The following is a 15889-nucleotide window of genomic DNA, read 5'->3' as shown; positions in this document are numbered from 1 at the left end:
GCACATCTGTCTCCTCTCTGTGCAGAGCAGTCCTTGTATGTGCACACACATCTGTCTCCTGTCTATGCAGAGCAGTCCTTGTATGTGCACACACACGTGCATCCTTCCTCCCTCCCCTGACAGTACCCCTGCTCCTTTCTCTTATCCCCTTCCCCTTTTCCCTCAACCTCTATATCCTGTCTTTTTCTCTTATTTTCTGCCCCTTGTCCCTCTGGGGCAAATAAATCTCCTTTGTATTGAGAACTTGGTCTGAGAACTTGGTTTTGGGGGTCCTGAGCCAACACTTCTCCTTCCAGGGCTAGTATCTCTCTACCCAAACTAGGCTTGACCTTTGTGATAACTAGTTTTATGTCAACTTGACACAAGCTAGGGTTATTTGGGAAAATGGACTTAATTTTAAAAATTGCCTCCATAAGATTTGCTTATGGGTAAGTCTGTAGGGCATTTTCTTAGCTAGCGATTGATGTGGGAGGGCCCAACCCATTGTTGGTGTTGTGAAGAAAGGCAGTAAACTCCTGAACAGATTGTGAGGAAGGAGGCAAGGGCTTAGAGGTAGGGATGAGCAGGGTGTGTTCAGCTGACACTGTCTACTGTTTCTCAGTCTTGGCTGCATCTGGACCCTCTGAAGGCTATAGAAGAAACAGGTGTCTAGACTCCACTCCCAGGACTTCTTACTGATTTCCTTTGGGATGGATATTAGGATGTTCAAAATGCCCTCTGTTGATTTTAGTGTACCAGGATGAGAAGTACTAGAGTGAATAAGGAGTGAAGAAGATTTTACTAGGCAAAACAGTTTAACATTGATAAGATCTGAAGGTCCCAGCATCTTCCCAGTGGGGAGGAAACTAAGTGTTCTGGGTGTATGATCCATCTGTCCTTCCTTACACTCAATTTTCTTCCCCTATTATAGATTGTGGCCGATGAACTTTCTATTGGATTGGTTGTGGATCCATAAAACTACCCTATCCAGACATATTCCATTCTGCCAAGATCAAATCAGAGCAGTATGATATCTTTTTATGTCTATAAAGCTTTTATTTAGGAATCATTGTTGGATTTATTCATGAGACAGCAAATCAGCCCCAGTATGAGATACTGCGGCAGAATTGTCATCTTAATATGACATCATTTAAGAGCTATGGCGAAAATGTTATGGAACAAACTTCAGACACACTAGTGTTCACATCACATAGTAAAATATTATGAAGTCTCTAATTAGTACCCTCAACTCACTGCAAAACGAGCAACGAAACCAGGCTGTCTGTGAGTCTTGGTACACACATGGCAACATGGCTGATTCTGTGTGCATAAGCCCTTCTGTTGTTTAAGCATCAATCAAGTGGGATCACACTATAGAGCCTCCTTATGGTTGTAGTTTTTTGGGGGGGTTAATATTTTTCCTTTCACATCTAATGCCAGAAGCCTCATCCAGTCTTAAAGACCCAACCATATGTACCCGAGTTGTAAAAGTCTGTTTCTGTTTGGCTAAACCAGGCCTTGTTCTTGCTCTACAAGTATTCTGCCAGAGCTAAATCCCCAGCCTCCAGTCTCTCATCCTTCTAAATTCCTTGTAACAAATCTTCTGCTACTAGTGGGCAAAGTAAATGATTCATTTGTCAAGGATAATTCCTTTAAATGCATTTCCAGGTTTCCTGGGGAGATGAAATAAATGAGCAAACATCTATTCACACCAGATGGGGTACCAACAACAAGCAGACCGAAGAAGAATTCTACCCAAGTCTAGTTCTTGAAACAGTGAGTTTAAATGGGCTAACTTAGGAGTGACCATACCCACAAAGAAAGGACGTTCCTCAGCCGTGTGTGAGCATCCTGTGCAGGTAATCACAGCCTCTCTAACTATACAGCACCAGGCAGGCCATGTCCCCAGGACAGTGTTCCTCAGCGCCAGGGTTTCCAGTGTTGCCCCAGGGGCAGGAAGGCTGCCCTGCCTTTCTACCTTCACCCTCAGTTTGTCACATGGGTTTTGCGCTCTTCATTTTCTTACCATGACCAACTAAAGCTCAAAGTGGCAAGAGCACTGTGCTAGTAGATGAGCACTTTGGGACAAACCAGGGAAAAGTAACATTTCATCAATTCCTTTCCAGAGAAGGCAAGTTTCCTAGAGTCGGAAACGCAGTGCAGTGCGATTCGGGACAGCCTGACAAACAATATGCTAATTCTTGGAGTCTGTCTTTTCTAATCATTTATGACTTGTTCTTTCACTTTGTCCCACCTTTTAGTATTTATTTGCAAGAGGATAGTGGTTATGCTGGCTAGTTCTATGTCAACTTGGTACAAGCTACAGTCATCAGAGAGGAGGAAACCTTAGTTGAGAAAATTCCTTCATAAGATCAGGCTGTAGGCAAGCCTGTAGGGTATTTTCTTAATTAGTGATTGGTAGGGGAGGGTTCAGCCCACTGTGGGTGGTGCCATTCCTGGGCTGGTGGTTTTGATCTCTATAAGAAAACAGACTGAGCAAGCCATGAGGAGTAAGCCAGTAAGCAGTATGCTTCCATGACTTTTGTATCAGGCCCTGACTCCAGGTTCCTGCCCTGTTTGAGTTCTTGTCTTGATTTCTTTTACTGATGAACAGTGATGTGGAAGTATAAGATGAATACACCCCTTTCTTCCCCATATTGGCGTTTCATTGCAGCAATAATAACCCTAACTCATACAGTGGTAAAAGATATTAGAGACAAACAATCAAACTTTAATTATTTTTGCATGATTATGCAAGTCAAGATCTCAACTGACCTAAACAGCACGACACTTGTGTTCTCTGATGTCCATGTGTATTTACTGCCAAGCAGGACACTCAAAGCCTCGGTAGCTGCTGAGTCACACAGAGCTGGATCCAGTCCAGACTGTGTCACGTGTTTTCTATGTGACCTGATGACTTACAAGTCTTCTAGGTGAGGATTTTATATTCCATACATGGAGAAGCTAATGGCTCTGATTAAATTTCTATATTTTAGCTATTTTAATCCTTGCCACACCCTAACAATATGCATTATTATTATTATATATTATGTTTTTTTTTTTATTTTCGAGACAGGGTTTCTCTGTAGCTTTGGTGCCTGTCCTGGAACTAGCCCTTCTAGACCAGGCTGGCCTCGAACTCACAGAGATCCGCCTGTCTCTGCCTCCTGAGTGCAGGGATTAAAGGCATGCACCACCACCGCCTGGCTATATTATGCTTTTTTTAATGACGAGGACAGTGAGGCTTATGGGAGTTAATTTTTTACTCCAAGTTGCCCAATTATTATGAGCCCCCAGGGCATCCCTCTGTTTCCAGGATGGCGTGTTTATATCAAATTGTGATGCAATTTGAGTTTCCCGCCTCACTTAGATCTCAGTGTAAATAGGGCCAAAGGGAACCCCAATCCATCTGGTGGTGAGTAAGATGTACTGAGAGAATTGGAGAATTCAGTGATGAGATCCCATATAAGGCACATGGCCTGTATGCCAGGTGGAGTCAATGGGTATCTGACAAACTTATCTCTTTGAGTACATTTTAAAGAAACCAGAACCTACCTCCCAAGCATCCAAGAATGTGTATTTACTGGTGATAATATCTCCCTTTTCATCTGTGGGGAAAAACTCCTTCCCAGGCTGTAATGCAAAAGAACAGATCCATTAGAATGTTCATAGATAACCATTCCTGTGGAGAGAGGCCTCAGCACAGGGTGGTAAGAACACCCCACACCTGCACAGCATCTGTTCAAGCTCTGGAGAACACACATCAAAAGAGCCTTGGGGCCATCTCTGCTCAGTCTACCACAATAGGTATATCTTCTATTTCTGATACTGCTGGCTTGGCTTTACAATCTGCTGTTCGTATATTGCAGAAGCCATCATTATCACCATGAAAATTAACCCAGCATACCAAGGCCCATACAAACTTGGAGGAAATTTTAACTTCAAGGCAATTAGGCAAACATCCAATAGAAAGGACATAGCAGCGGCCAGCATCTATGGTCACAAACCTGCTGAAAGATTAGATTTGGAGTGGCACATCACCATCACTTGTAGCTGGTCTTGAGGAGAAAAGGCTAAATTCCATTTCCTTCAGGCTCTTGAGAGCAGGCAGGAGGAGGTCCCCAGCACTGAGTGACAGTTTTCCTGGGTAGGTTGACTGCCTCCCAGCATCAACAGGCTGACAGCACATGAGTGCACTTGGGCAAGCAAGAGTGTTGAGCCTGAATACTATTCCAGACTCTCCTATGAGATTCCCTAGGAGAGGACCGCTTGGCACAGAGTCAATGGGAAGGTGACAGGCCAGTCATATATCACACACACACACACACACTTCCCTAGGAGAGGACCGCTTGGCACAGAGTCAATGGGAAGGTGACAGGCCAGTCATATATAGCTGGGCTGGCAAGAATCATAGTTCCTTTAAAACAGAATTAAAGCAAAACCTAAGCATGTGCCATCCCCAAACATTAAATGCGGATCCAGAACCCTTCTGGGCCAGAGTCCTTCTGTTCTGTGTAAGAGCTAATGCCTCTGCTCTCTTTCCTGCCCCCAGCTCAGGCACAGCTGCTGCTCTGGCATTCGCTCAGCATCTACAGATGGGGCAAAGAGCAGCTCAAACCTGGAATCCCTGTGGCCAGTGAACTAGATACAGGTCCAGGTAGTCCAGCTTCAGATCCGTGAGGGTTTTCTGAAAGGCTTTCTTCACCAGGCTTTTCTCGAAGAAGGTGGGCCACAGCTGCAGAGTGTGACATGAGGGCGTTAGGACGGGGTAAAGAAAGGGCCACTCCACAGTCACCCTCCCTCCTTTGAGATGTGCTGTTGATCTAACCCCAGGGCAAACCATTATAATAAAGTTAGTTAAGAAAGGCAACACAGTAGCTCAGCAAGTCAAGGCTGTGCCTATGTGTTCTTCCATGCACCTGGCATTCTGTTTCCTAAATGGTTTAGCACACTTGACCTCTGGTTAGATATGTTTACTCCTTTCCTTTGCTGCCAGCTCCCAGGGGGCAGGCTTTGTGACTAACCCTTACATTTCAGACATCCTGATGCTACTGAGAACAGTTGTCCCTATTGTACTCCCACAGCCTGAAGCCTGTCGGGCTCAAGGGCTGAAATATAAATTTATCTAGATATGGCCACTCCCCACCGTGGGTCTGTGTATTGCACCAGATACAGTTTCCAGGTACCTGGAACTAGACTGTTTTAGTGAGTTATGTCCAACACAATGTCTAGGACCCCTCACACACCAAGTCCCTTCTTTTTAATAATATTTTACAGTTCACTTTTTTACTGAACTGAAATAAAAGAGATTCCTGTTTAACAATAAATAATGCTCCCACTATTTTCAAAATACCCATGTCTGATAAAAAAAGAAAAAAACACCAACACAACAACAACAATAAACCTTCAGGGCCAGACTGTTAAGAACAGCATGAGACAATATGTTTTGAAATGCGCCTGAATGCACCCCTAGCCTCTGCCTACCACTTAGCAGGGGGATCCTATTAAGAAAAGATAGAGAAACCAAGGGTATCAGGCTGCTCATTGGAGCCATTCCCACTATAGGAAAACAGCAAGGGTTGGGGCCAGCAGCATCTTCTTCCAGTACTGACTTAAGAGTGTGAATATTTACGTCCAGGGATCTCAAAATCAAGGAAGAAGATTAGGAGAAAAACAGCCACATAAGAAAGGGTTCTTAATGTGGTCCAGATCTTCCCTTTGCCTTGAAGCCACTGTACCTTGCTGACAACGAAGAGGTCCTCCCGTTTCACAGCCTTCTCCTGGAGCTTCTCTCGGATCCCTTCGCCCACCTCGCTCTCATTCTCATACAGATAGGCACAGTCAATGTGGCGATACCCAGCATCAATGGCCGCCTTCACAGCTTCCTTGACTTTGCCTGGGTGAGACTGAAAAGCAAGAGAGGGGACCATCAGATGACCCTAAGGCCCCCTCTTGCAGGCTTCATATGGACCAGAGTCTCAAAACTACAACCTTACTGGGGTTCTATTTCCAAAAGGACACTGGGGAGAAAAAAAAAACATATGCTGGAAAACTTTTCAAAGGAAAAGTGATTAATGAAAAAGTAGTCATTTTTTGTTTTATTAACTTTTTAGGTTAGCTTATGAAGTGACGGCTTTCGCCATGGCATCTTAATACATATGACATTGTAATGATTACCATCCCATGTCCCATTCTAGTAATAAATTATTACTTTTTCCCTTTTGTCAGCTGATTTCGAAGGGTCTCTAGTTTCTGGGAGTGGCAGATGGCTCCAACATTGTAATTCCCTGAACTCTGAAGTGACAAAGAGGAATTTTCAGACCCCAGACAGTTATAAGCACCTTGAGCATGAGCATGATCGTTACAAGCTAAATCTAAACTCTACTGTGTATTAATATGAGGCTGAACAGATTTCTCAGTCTCTCTGAACCTTGACTGACAAATTAGAGAGTTACAATTTGTGCCTTCTGTTGCTTGCTTGCTTGCTGTAAAAATTGTATCACACCACCTGACAGCAAGATTCAGGAGGTGCAGGTCACTGGATAATCACTGTTTCATAAAGAGAAAGAGCAGAAAGCCTGGTAAATGGACGTTCTTTTTCATGGATTTAAAAGAAGAAGAAGAAACTAGAACAAGAGAAAAGGCCATATAAAATACCACGGTCTGACCTTACCTAGTACCCAGAGAGTAGCTTGGGAAAATAAAAACTTGCAAGTCATCTCTCAGCAGAGTATAGTGGTGCCCAAGGGAGGCAGAGGCAGGAAAAGCATGAATCTGAGCCTGCCTATGTGCAGCACATCACACACACACACACACACACACACACACACACACACACACGATGTGTGTTGGTTCGTGGTTATGAATGATATCAGCACATGGAAGGCAGGAAGACTGGGAGTTCAAGGCCAGTCGAAGCCAGCCTTGGAAACCAGCCTGAGACCCTGTCTCAAAACAACAGAAGAACCTCAGACAGATAAAAAAGCATTCCAACCCTCACAAAATCTAGAAATTCTTTCTGTAGTTGTTAAACATCAAGAAGATCATACAACAGAGATCAACAGCTATACCATCTTGGGGCGAAGGAATTTCTGCCAGTCCTTCAGAGGCAGTAGGGTCCAGGCCAAGCCCCACCCTCCTGCATGCATACTAATGAGCACATTGTCCTTTCTCCATCCTGAAAACCACTCCTGTGTGGTCTCTATATCTCTGTGGAAATTCTGGAAGTTCACCTCGGCTGATTCTTTCAAGTGAGTAGATTCCCTGGAGATCTACAAGTGATCATTCACTGTTTTGATGGATGTGAAATTGTGATTTGAAACAAATCTATTCTGGTAAGATTTCAAACCAGTGTTGAAAGAAAAAGAGATCCTAGTGAGTATAAAAAGGAAAAGAGGAACAGGGGACAGTCTGGAGATGAACTGTGAGGGACAGGAGAACAGAAGGGTTTTAGAACCAGCTCCTGACAAGCATGGTGGCTTCGCCGGAAATCTTAGCACTGGAGAGGCTGAGGCAGAAGGACCCAAAACCAAAGACAGCTCCTGGGAACAAGCTGCCTAATGCCATGTTGTGGCTGAGGGGAAAGGCAGGGAAGGCAGAATTAGATGCCACAATGTCAGGCTTGTCCCAAGAGAGGCTGGGAAATCTGCTTCACTGGACACTAGAATAAATCTCAGGACGTTTTACCAGGAAAGATTAACATAGCCAGGCAGAACCGTGGCCGCCAGTCCAGGCTCTCTGTGGTTCCTGTGCTCGGCCTTGACTGTACACCAGAACCATGGAGAGTCTTGGTAAAAGGCAGATGGCAGTTCAGTAGCCTGGGCTGGGGTCTGAGACTCTGCCTTTCACACAGGCTCCCAGGCCAGATGCTGCAGATGGAGTCCCATGGGCAGCAAGGCGAGCTGGGTCATTTGGGAATTCTTATTCCCTCTTTCAATCACTCAACCAGAAACAAAGTAACAGCAAAGACAGACCATGCAGGAAGTTGCTGAGTCCCAAAGAAAAACTAGTTAAGAGAGTAATTGCCCCAAAAACATTTTGTGTTTAACATACAACATCAACCTGATGCTTGCTATGGGAACTATCATCATTTCTATGAAATCCACCCTCATATTTTTGAAGCCTGGAGCATTTCTGAGAAAAGAAAGTCACTTGGGTTCTGGCTCTGGAGTTCAAAACCCTGGGTAGACGCTATGCAAAGAAGAAGAAATGCCAAAGTGGCTCTTGAGGAGAGCGGGTGGCCCAAGATCGCCCACTCACCTGCCAGGTACCCAGGCCCACGATGGGCATCTTGGCTTTGGTACTGAGGTTCACAAAGGTGGCCATGGCTGCCGCACAAACGGTTCTTCCTGAGCAGATACAGACCTGTGCCCTGGTTAAGGAAGCAAACAGTGGTTTTATGTCCTGGACCAGGAGGCCAGCTCTTACAGCGTGGGCAGGCAGCCAAAAGCTAGGGTCTGGCACTACAACAGAAATGTTATTTTGGTCTTTTGTCAGATTGAGTAATGTGAATGAAGATTAAATACTACCGAGTGCCAAGGCTGATCCAGAATGCATGGATTAGGTTTTTGAGTGCCACCTACAAGTTTGTAAACCAGAATAACACAAGATGGGAGCTCTTTCCAGGATGAATTGATTAGACTATTTGGGAAGGGATGGTGCCACAGGAGGAGGCATGCTGTAGGGAACTGTGTGGGCCCTGAGAAAGCAAGCTTCCAAAGGTCAAATGGGGAAGCCGACTCAAATTATTTTGAAATCAACTATCTTGGGACATAGGGATCAATAAAAAGGGGCTGTCTGTCTGAGATCAAACAGACAGTTGGACAGATATCCTTGCAGAGAGACTTTTTATGTAAGGCTATGGTGACCTTTCTCCCAGTCTATGATTCCAGAAGTGCCCATAATTTAATTTGTACTCATCCCCTTGCTCTAAGATTTTTGGTAAAGATTCTCACAGAGCAAGAAATTGCCTGCTAACCATTTGGCCAGGACTTTTTAGTACTAAAATTATATTAATACCTACTTTAAAAAAAGTCTTTGGTTATTACAAGATGTTATGTACTCAATACAGGATGAAAAATAAAGGTGGTTATGAGACTATGTATCACTTCATATGTTCATATATATGAGTTTTTTTAAAATCAGCTCCTAAACAAAATTGTGACGATGATCCTGGTGGAAGTGGTGGTGATAATGACGCTGACGATCATGATGACGATAATGGTTATGATGATGGACTTTGCCTCCATTCAGGATCTAGAAATAAGAGACTTTGTTCTTATTGTTCTGAGAACTTTATACAAAAATGGGCATAAAGATTTTAACAAAATTTTGTAACTCACAAAAGCACTCTATTATTTTATCTTTGGGATTGATAGAATAGACTTTATTTACCCCCCCAAAAAAAAGGAAAACAGAGAGGCAGGTGCAGATTTAAGCAAGGTGACCCCATTCTTATCAGTGATGGAGAAAGAGCATGGGCAGTCTGTCTGCCAGGAATGAGCTCCCATCTCCCCAAGCAGGAATAAGTGCTATGAATGCTTTCCACCCTGCTCTATCCTTACCCAACCAGAGCAAAACCTCTTTTTTGGTCCTAGCCTTCAGTAGCCCAATTGCCATCTGTCTAGCTATTCCCATGTAAAGATACCTCTAATTCATCTACTCCCGGCCCCCTCCCATTCATTCAAATTTGCAAATACCATGTTATTTGCTCCTATCTGTTGCAGGGGGAAGTTTCTCTGATGATGGACGAGCAAGGAACTGATCAATGAGTATAACAGAATGTCATTAGGAGTCATTTTATTGTTCCTTGCAGGACAGTAGTATTTGGTTGTTCTCTGTCTAGTTTCAGGTTCTTGGTCAGCCAAGCAGTGTTGGCTATAGGCTCCATCCCATAGAGTGGGCCTTAAAGCAGATCAGATCTTGATTGACTACCGACAAAAACTTTGTCACTATTGCACCAGCACATCTTGCTGGCATATCGCCATTGCAGATCAAAGGGTTTGTAGCTGGGTTGGTTTTACCTTTATCTTTGGTAGTGTGCACAGTACCTCCTAGTACTGTGAACTTTAGTCCATAAGGGTGAAGACTAGGTAGGCACAGCAGCTCAGCTTCTCTGTGTTCAATGAATTGTATTGGAGCTGCCTTCAGTAATGGGGCATTACAAAAACATGCAGAGAACCACTTGCCCAGCTCCAACCATGACACGTGAACCAGTAAATGACATATATTCACAAAAGTACAAGGTATAACCCAAAAACTCACTGAAGTAGATTCGATACATGTGGGCTCAGAGGTATATTAAAACCATGTCAAGAAAACCAAGACACAGCCTGCCAGGTTGCTCAGAGGGTAAGGGTGTTTGCTGCCCAACCTGAGGACCCGAGTTCAGTCCCTGGACCCCACATGGTGGAAGAAAGAAGCGATTCCTGCAAGCTGTCCTCCGGCCTCCATAGACATGCATGCCAGGACTCACGTGAACCAACACACATGCACAGAGAGACGCACACAAATAAATGTGGGAAAAGTATTTTATCAAACACACAAGACCAATAGAGCATGTAACACCTTTCCTGAACCCTGTAAAAAGGACGCTAACCCTGTGGTGGCAATGGTCTCACTGACATGCCATCTGATAAGCTGGCATGTGACAAGGAACCAGCAGTCAGAGGACTTCCAGCTGTCCCCAGGGCTTCAGCCAGTGGAATCCCTTGACCTGGCCCACTCCAATTGCTTCTGGCCCATCCACCCATCTATCCATCTTTCTACCTATCCCTTCACTTTTCATGAATGCCCATGTCATCCGTCATCTGGGGCTGGCTCTTGGTGCCTCCAGAACCGAGCCCTTAACATCCTTCCTGCCCATCTAAATTGATGCCTAGACATTATTAACTCTAGGCCTCTTGATCTAATTGAGGTCTCATAAACTCTGAAGTCTATAAGGTGTGTGTGTGTATGTGTGTGTGTGTGTGTGTGTGTGCATCTATGAACTATAGAGTGTGAACTGAGGGCTAGTACTAGTATAAAGACTGGAATAGAACCTGTGGTTGCCAATCAACAGGATGGAGCCAGGGTAAAGGTGCCAGCTGCCAGGCTGAGCACCTAACTCCATGAACCACGTGGTGAGAAGAGAGCGCCAATTCCCACCAGCTGTCCTCTGACTTTAAGGGTTTGTGGGCTCCCTCCCCACAATAGCTACTGGAAAAATATCTCACCCCCAAGTGCCTAAGGTGACAGTGGCAGAAAAAAAAGGCCACTGAAGACAAATTCTGCCCTGCAGATAGCCCAGGCCCTCCTGCTGGGTCCCCTTTGGAAGGCCCATGTGATGGGTGTCTGGTCATTTTCCAAACTGAAATTCTGAAAACAGATTTCTGAGGGCCAGAGACGGGTGAGTCTCTGGAGATGGCAGCTGGGCCGGCTGGAGGTCGGAAAGCAGGACACATTTGTCCCTTTCAGATCATTGCCACCAAAGAGCTATGCCCTCAGTCCAGGCTTTCCAGGGAACGCCCCATCCCCAGCTCCCCTGGGGTTCCCATCAGCATTCATAATTATTTTCCTCAGCTGTCTGCCGAAATGGCTTCTGTGGAACCTTAGTCTCCTCCATGTGGCCTCCTTCTGGGCCAAGGCTTCAGCTGAAAATAAAATGTACTCATCAACAAATACGTCAAGATTGGCTTGCTTCCTGGGCATGCTGGGAAGCAGCTTGCACAGCCATGCACAGCGACATGCCATTGGTAATGAAGTATTAAATCCAATGACACTTGAGAACATGCGCTCCTCTGGGCTGCTCTTCTTGTGTGTGAGACCTAATGGCCTCTGATCATGAAGGATCTGCTCCCTGACAGTGAACACACAGATGCCCAGGCTGCTCGGGTAGTCCCTCCCGGCCTAACCTCCCCAGACCAGAGGTCTCAGTTTGGAGTCCATTGTTCTGATCAAACACTGTGACTGATAAGAACTTGGGGAGGACAGAGTTTTTTTGGCTTACGCGTCCCAATCACAGCCCATTATGAAGAGAAGCCACGGCAGGGAATCCAGGCAAGAACCTGGAAGCAGGAACTGAAGCGGAGACCATGGAGGGATGCTGCTTATTGGCTTGTTCCCATGGCTTTGCTCCTTTCTTTTACAGCCCAGAACCACCCACCTATGCTTGGCACCACCCTTCCCGGACTAAACACCCCCCCCACACACACACCCCTCTTATTTTTTTTAATATTCTCCCCGCGTTTTGTCTAGGTTTTTGTCTTTTTGTCTAGGTTTTTTTTTTTTTCAGTTGAGGTTCCCTCTCTCAGATGATCCTACTGTATTTCCAATTAACAAAGCAACCCTGCCCAGCATGCCACAATTCCTTCCACACACCACCTGCTTCCTGCGGGGCCAGCTGCATTGATTCCACCTGCCAAAGTCTGCGCCCCTTGATGGGTAATTCCATTTTCCAGAGCTTCCCTCTGATGTTAGGTGATGAGAAGCCCAGTCTCACCCATTTAATGGTAAAGCAACATCAAGGAGAGCAAGGCCATGGCTCTTTCCTCACCCCTGCACAAAGCCAAATGGCAGTTCCTCTTCTGTGGGTTTCTAAAACAGTGATCCCCATTGGCTTCCGTGGACCTTTGGACTCGGGCTCGTGGGCTCCAGTACAGCCTGGGTCTGGCCTCCCAGGTGCTCTAGCGACCGATGTCTTCAAAGCCAGTCTGCTCACACCTGTGCTGCACCAACGACGAGGCTGGCCTATGCTGAGGGTGGCTGAGGAGTCCCCAGCCTGCAAGTCTGGGCCTTTCTTTTACATTCTATTTGCAGATCAAGGATCCTTCTAGCTTTGTGGTATGGTTGTGTTCTCTTCTAGGTAGGGAAAGTTTTTGTTCCCCAGAGGTGACTCTGCTCCAGTGGGGAAATTTCAGTCATGGAGGGTTTTAGACCAGAAAATGTAACTGACACATTGAAGGGGGTTTTAGAGATTTTACCAAAATTCTCACCAAAGTTCTCACCTGAGAAATTGACTTGATTTGGTCCTGGCTTGTGGGACCCAAAGCAAACTCCCATGTTTTTGATCAATTGAATCTCAACAAAATGTTGCAAAATCATTCTTAAGAACAATATTTTTAGCTGTGGTGGTGCATGCCTTTAATCCCAGCACTCAAAGGTGGGTGGATCTCAGTGAGTTCAAGGGTAGCCTGGTCTATAACAGCTAGTTCCAGGACAATTTTTTTCCAACAAGAAATGATTCTGGGGCAATTTGGTATCCACACGTGAAAAAAACAAGTGCTGGTGACTATGAATCAACACCAATAAAATTCACTCAGAATGTAACATTAAAAGTATGAAATGAGATGCGCAAATTCTAAGACAAGGACATGGGCACACGTCGTTGTGACTGGATCAGGCAAAACTTTGTGTTAGGACATTAAAGCCTAACAGCTCCATCACCACGCACCAGCATGCTTCAGAGTCACCGCCAAGGAGAGCAAGGAAAGATGGCTAGAAGAAGAAAATACTGGCACGTTCATGTGCCTGATGAAGAATTCACATCCAAGACATACAAAGGACTACAAACACCAGCAAAAGGTTAACCCAATTTAAATCAGGAGAAACAATCTATCTTAGACCTCCTCTATGAGGTACACGAACGGCCAATAGGTCCATGGAGACCCCTGTGCTCCACATATTAGGGGAATGCACATGTGATCCACACACCACGTCAAGGAAACCTAATTTAGTTTAAAAAGTGGAAAAAGGGGCTGGAGAGATGGCTCAGTGGTTAAGAGCATTACCTGCTCTTCAAACGTCTTGAGTTCAATTCCAGGCAACGACATAATGGCGCACAACTATCTGTAATAAGGTCTGGTGTCCTCTTTTGGCAACAGAAAGAAGAGCATTGCCTGTTCTTCCAAAGGTCAGGAGTTCGATTCCTGTCAACCACATAATGGCTCACAACCATCTGTAATGAGGTCTAGTGCAGACATACACACAGACAGGGCCATAAATAGGCTGGGAAAGATATCAGAGAAACATCACCCTTCACAATAGCCACAAATAATGAAAAAATCTTGGAGTAACTCTGACCAAACAAGTGAAGAACTAGGGCCATGGGGTGCCCATGGGGCCATGGGGCCATAATCAGAATTTTGCTGATTAATGTTAAGACTGTAAACAGCAGTATGAGAGAGAAATAACTGAGGCCCTAAAACATTTTTAGATTCTCCACATCTTGAGCTCTCATGTGTTTATATAAATAAACCTTAAAGCACACATTTTCCCTATCATTATGACATTACCTTAACACTCAGGAGAAATCTGCTTTGTGAGTTTATCCCTTTGTTGAGTCTGGTAATGGGGCAGGAGAGTGAGACCTATGACCTGATTTCTACACAAAGAACTGAGAAGGCAGTTAGCAAAGCTACCCGTCATCAAACAGCATCAGAGATCTTGAGGAGGATAAATTTTACCTGAGTTATTGATTGAAAAATGACAGAGACTTGATTGGCTATCTAAACAGCCACTCCCCAGGGTCCTCCACGGTCACTGAGGGCAAGGCAACATCTGTCTTACAGCTGATAGTGCAGGGCCTGCCAGGCTTCAGAAGATCTTGCGGATTAGGAGTCTATAGGAAGACCAACCTACCTTGCCCTGGGCAGCCAGGCTATCAATTCCTCAGTGTCCTGTTGCCCACTGACTGGGGATCTTCAGCAGTTTAGATGAAAGGCAGTTTTGCTCAGTGGCTAATGCTTTCAATTGAAGCAAGTTATGGATGGACATTCTTCTGTACCCATCTATCTCTTTGGAGGAAATGGGGTTGCTGTCAGGAGCCAACCTGTCTCTGTTATGAAAAGCCTTTTAATAATTAAATACTTAAATGTCATATTTCCCAGATCTTTGAGCATTTGAGGGCTGTTTTTTTGGTATCTATGACTACAGTATAGGATCTGCCTGAAGAGATGGATCCAAGCTGAGAGGTCGTGGAGGAATGTTTTACCCAGAGTCCTTCAGCTTCGTTGTAACTGGTTTTAATTTAACAGTAAAAACTGACAATAGTGAAAAACAGCTTACAAGAAATCTTTAGGTTAGCTTTTGCTAATCTGATCTTTATAACTTTAAATTTTTATCATCATATAGAATATATTTTAATGCAGAGTTAAACCACATTTATACAGTATGTCATAACAGATTTAACCATATATTCATCATCATTTAAAAGTAAATACCAATTTAAAATATTTGAGACTTATTGCTTCCTTAGTCTAGAAGGAGATATAATGGAAAGAGCTCATTAGGACTGCTTAAAACATTTTTAACAGTAGGAACATCTACAAATATATGCAGTTGAATTTAAGCAGCATACACATATTCACACACTTGCAGAGTTAAAGCTAGCTTACATTTGCATATAAAGTTGAGAGAGAGAGAGAGAGAGAGAGAGAGAGAGAGAGAGAGAGAGAGAGAGAGAGGAGAGAGAGAGAAAGTGGAGAATCACAGTGGCAGATTCCTAGCAGGTGGGAGCAAACACATCTGCTGCAGGTGGGTGGGGTCTCTGCAAGCTGGGAGAACTAACAGGTAGCACGTGGCAGTCACATGGTTACCCATAGCAAAGATGGCAGGGGTCATCTGACTTGCCCTCCTTGCCCTTAGTCAAAATGGTGGTGGTCATGTGGTACAGTAAGGAATGGAGAAACCATGTGTCCTTTAGAGCATTCACATGAATTTTAAACACATCAAAATAATAAGAGAGTCATGCAGGATGCATAAAACATAAATTTAAAACAGAATCACTTCCGTGTGGCCACACACCATTCACACATTATTTCATACATGAAGTAGACTGGAAACTTCCCCAGCATGTGCTGCTAGCCCACAGTGGGGTGGAGAAAAGGGACTCGCCCTCCATGCTGGATGGCCTGGTGGTAGTGGTGGCTTAGAT

The 15889-nt window shown here is 44.7% G+C and overlaps 1 protein-coding gene across 1 annotated transcript in view; it reads right to left on the bottom strand.

The window, feature by feature from the left end:
- Positions 1 to 8357, bottom strand: part of LOC102001783 (aldose reductase-related protein 2-like) — a 14152-nt gene extending 5795 nt beyond the window's left edge. Inside the window, exons 1-4 of the mRNA XM_005365807.1 lie at positions 8239 to 8357; positions 5718 to 5885; positions 4598 to 4714; positions 3535 to 3612 (exon numbers count right to left, since the gene is read on the bottom strand). Of these exons, the coding sequence (XP_005365864.1) occupies positions 3535 to 3612; positions 4598 to 4714; positions 5718 to 5885; positions 8239 to 8304 (429 nt within the window). The 5' untranslated portion in view covers positions 8305 to 8357. The remainder of the gene's footprint in view (positions 1 to 3534; positions 3613 to 4597; positions 4715 to 5717; positions 5886 to 8238) is intronic.
- Between the last annotated feature and the right edge of the window lie 7532 nt (positions 8358 to 15889).

The sequence above is a fragment of the Microtus ochrogaster genome, unplaced genomic scaffold (assembly GCF_000317375.1).
Source record: "Microtus ochrogaster isolate Prairie Vole_2 unplaced genomic scaffold, MicOch1.0 UNK4, whole genome shotgun sequence".
NCBI classification, from domain to species: domain Eukaryota; kingdom Metazoa; phylum Chordata; class Mammalia; order Rodentia; family Cricetidae; genus Microtus; species Microtus ochrogaster.
This window is presented reverse-complemented; position numbering and strand designations above follow the sequence as displayed.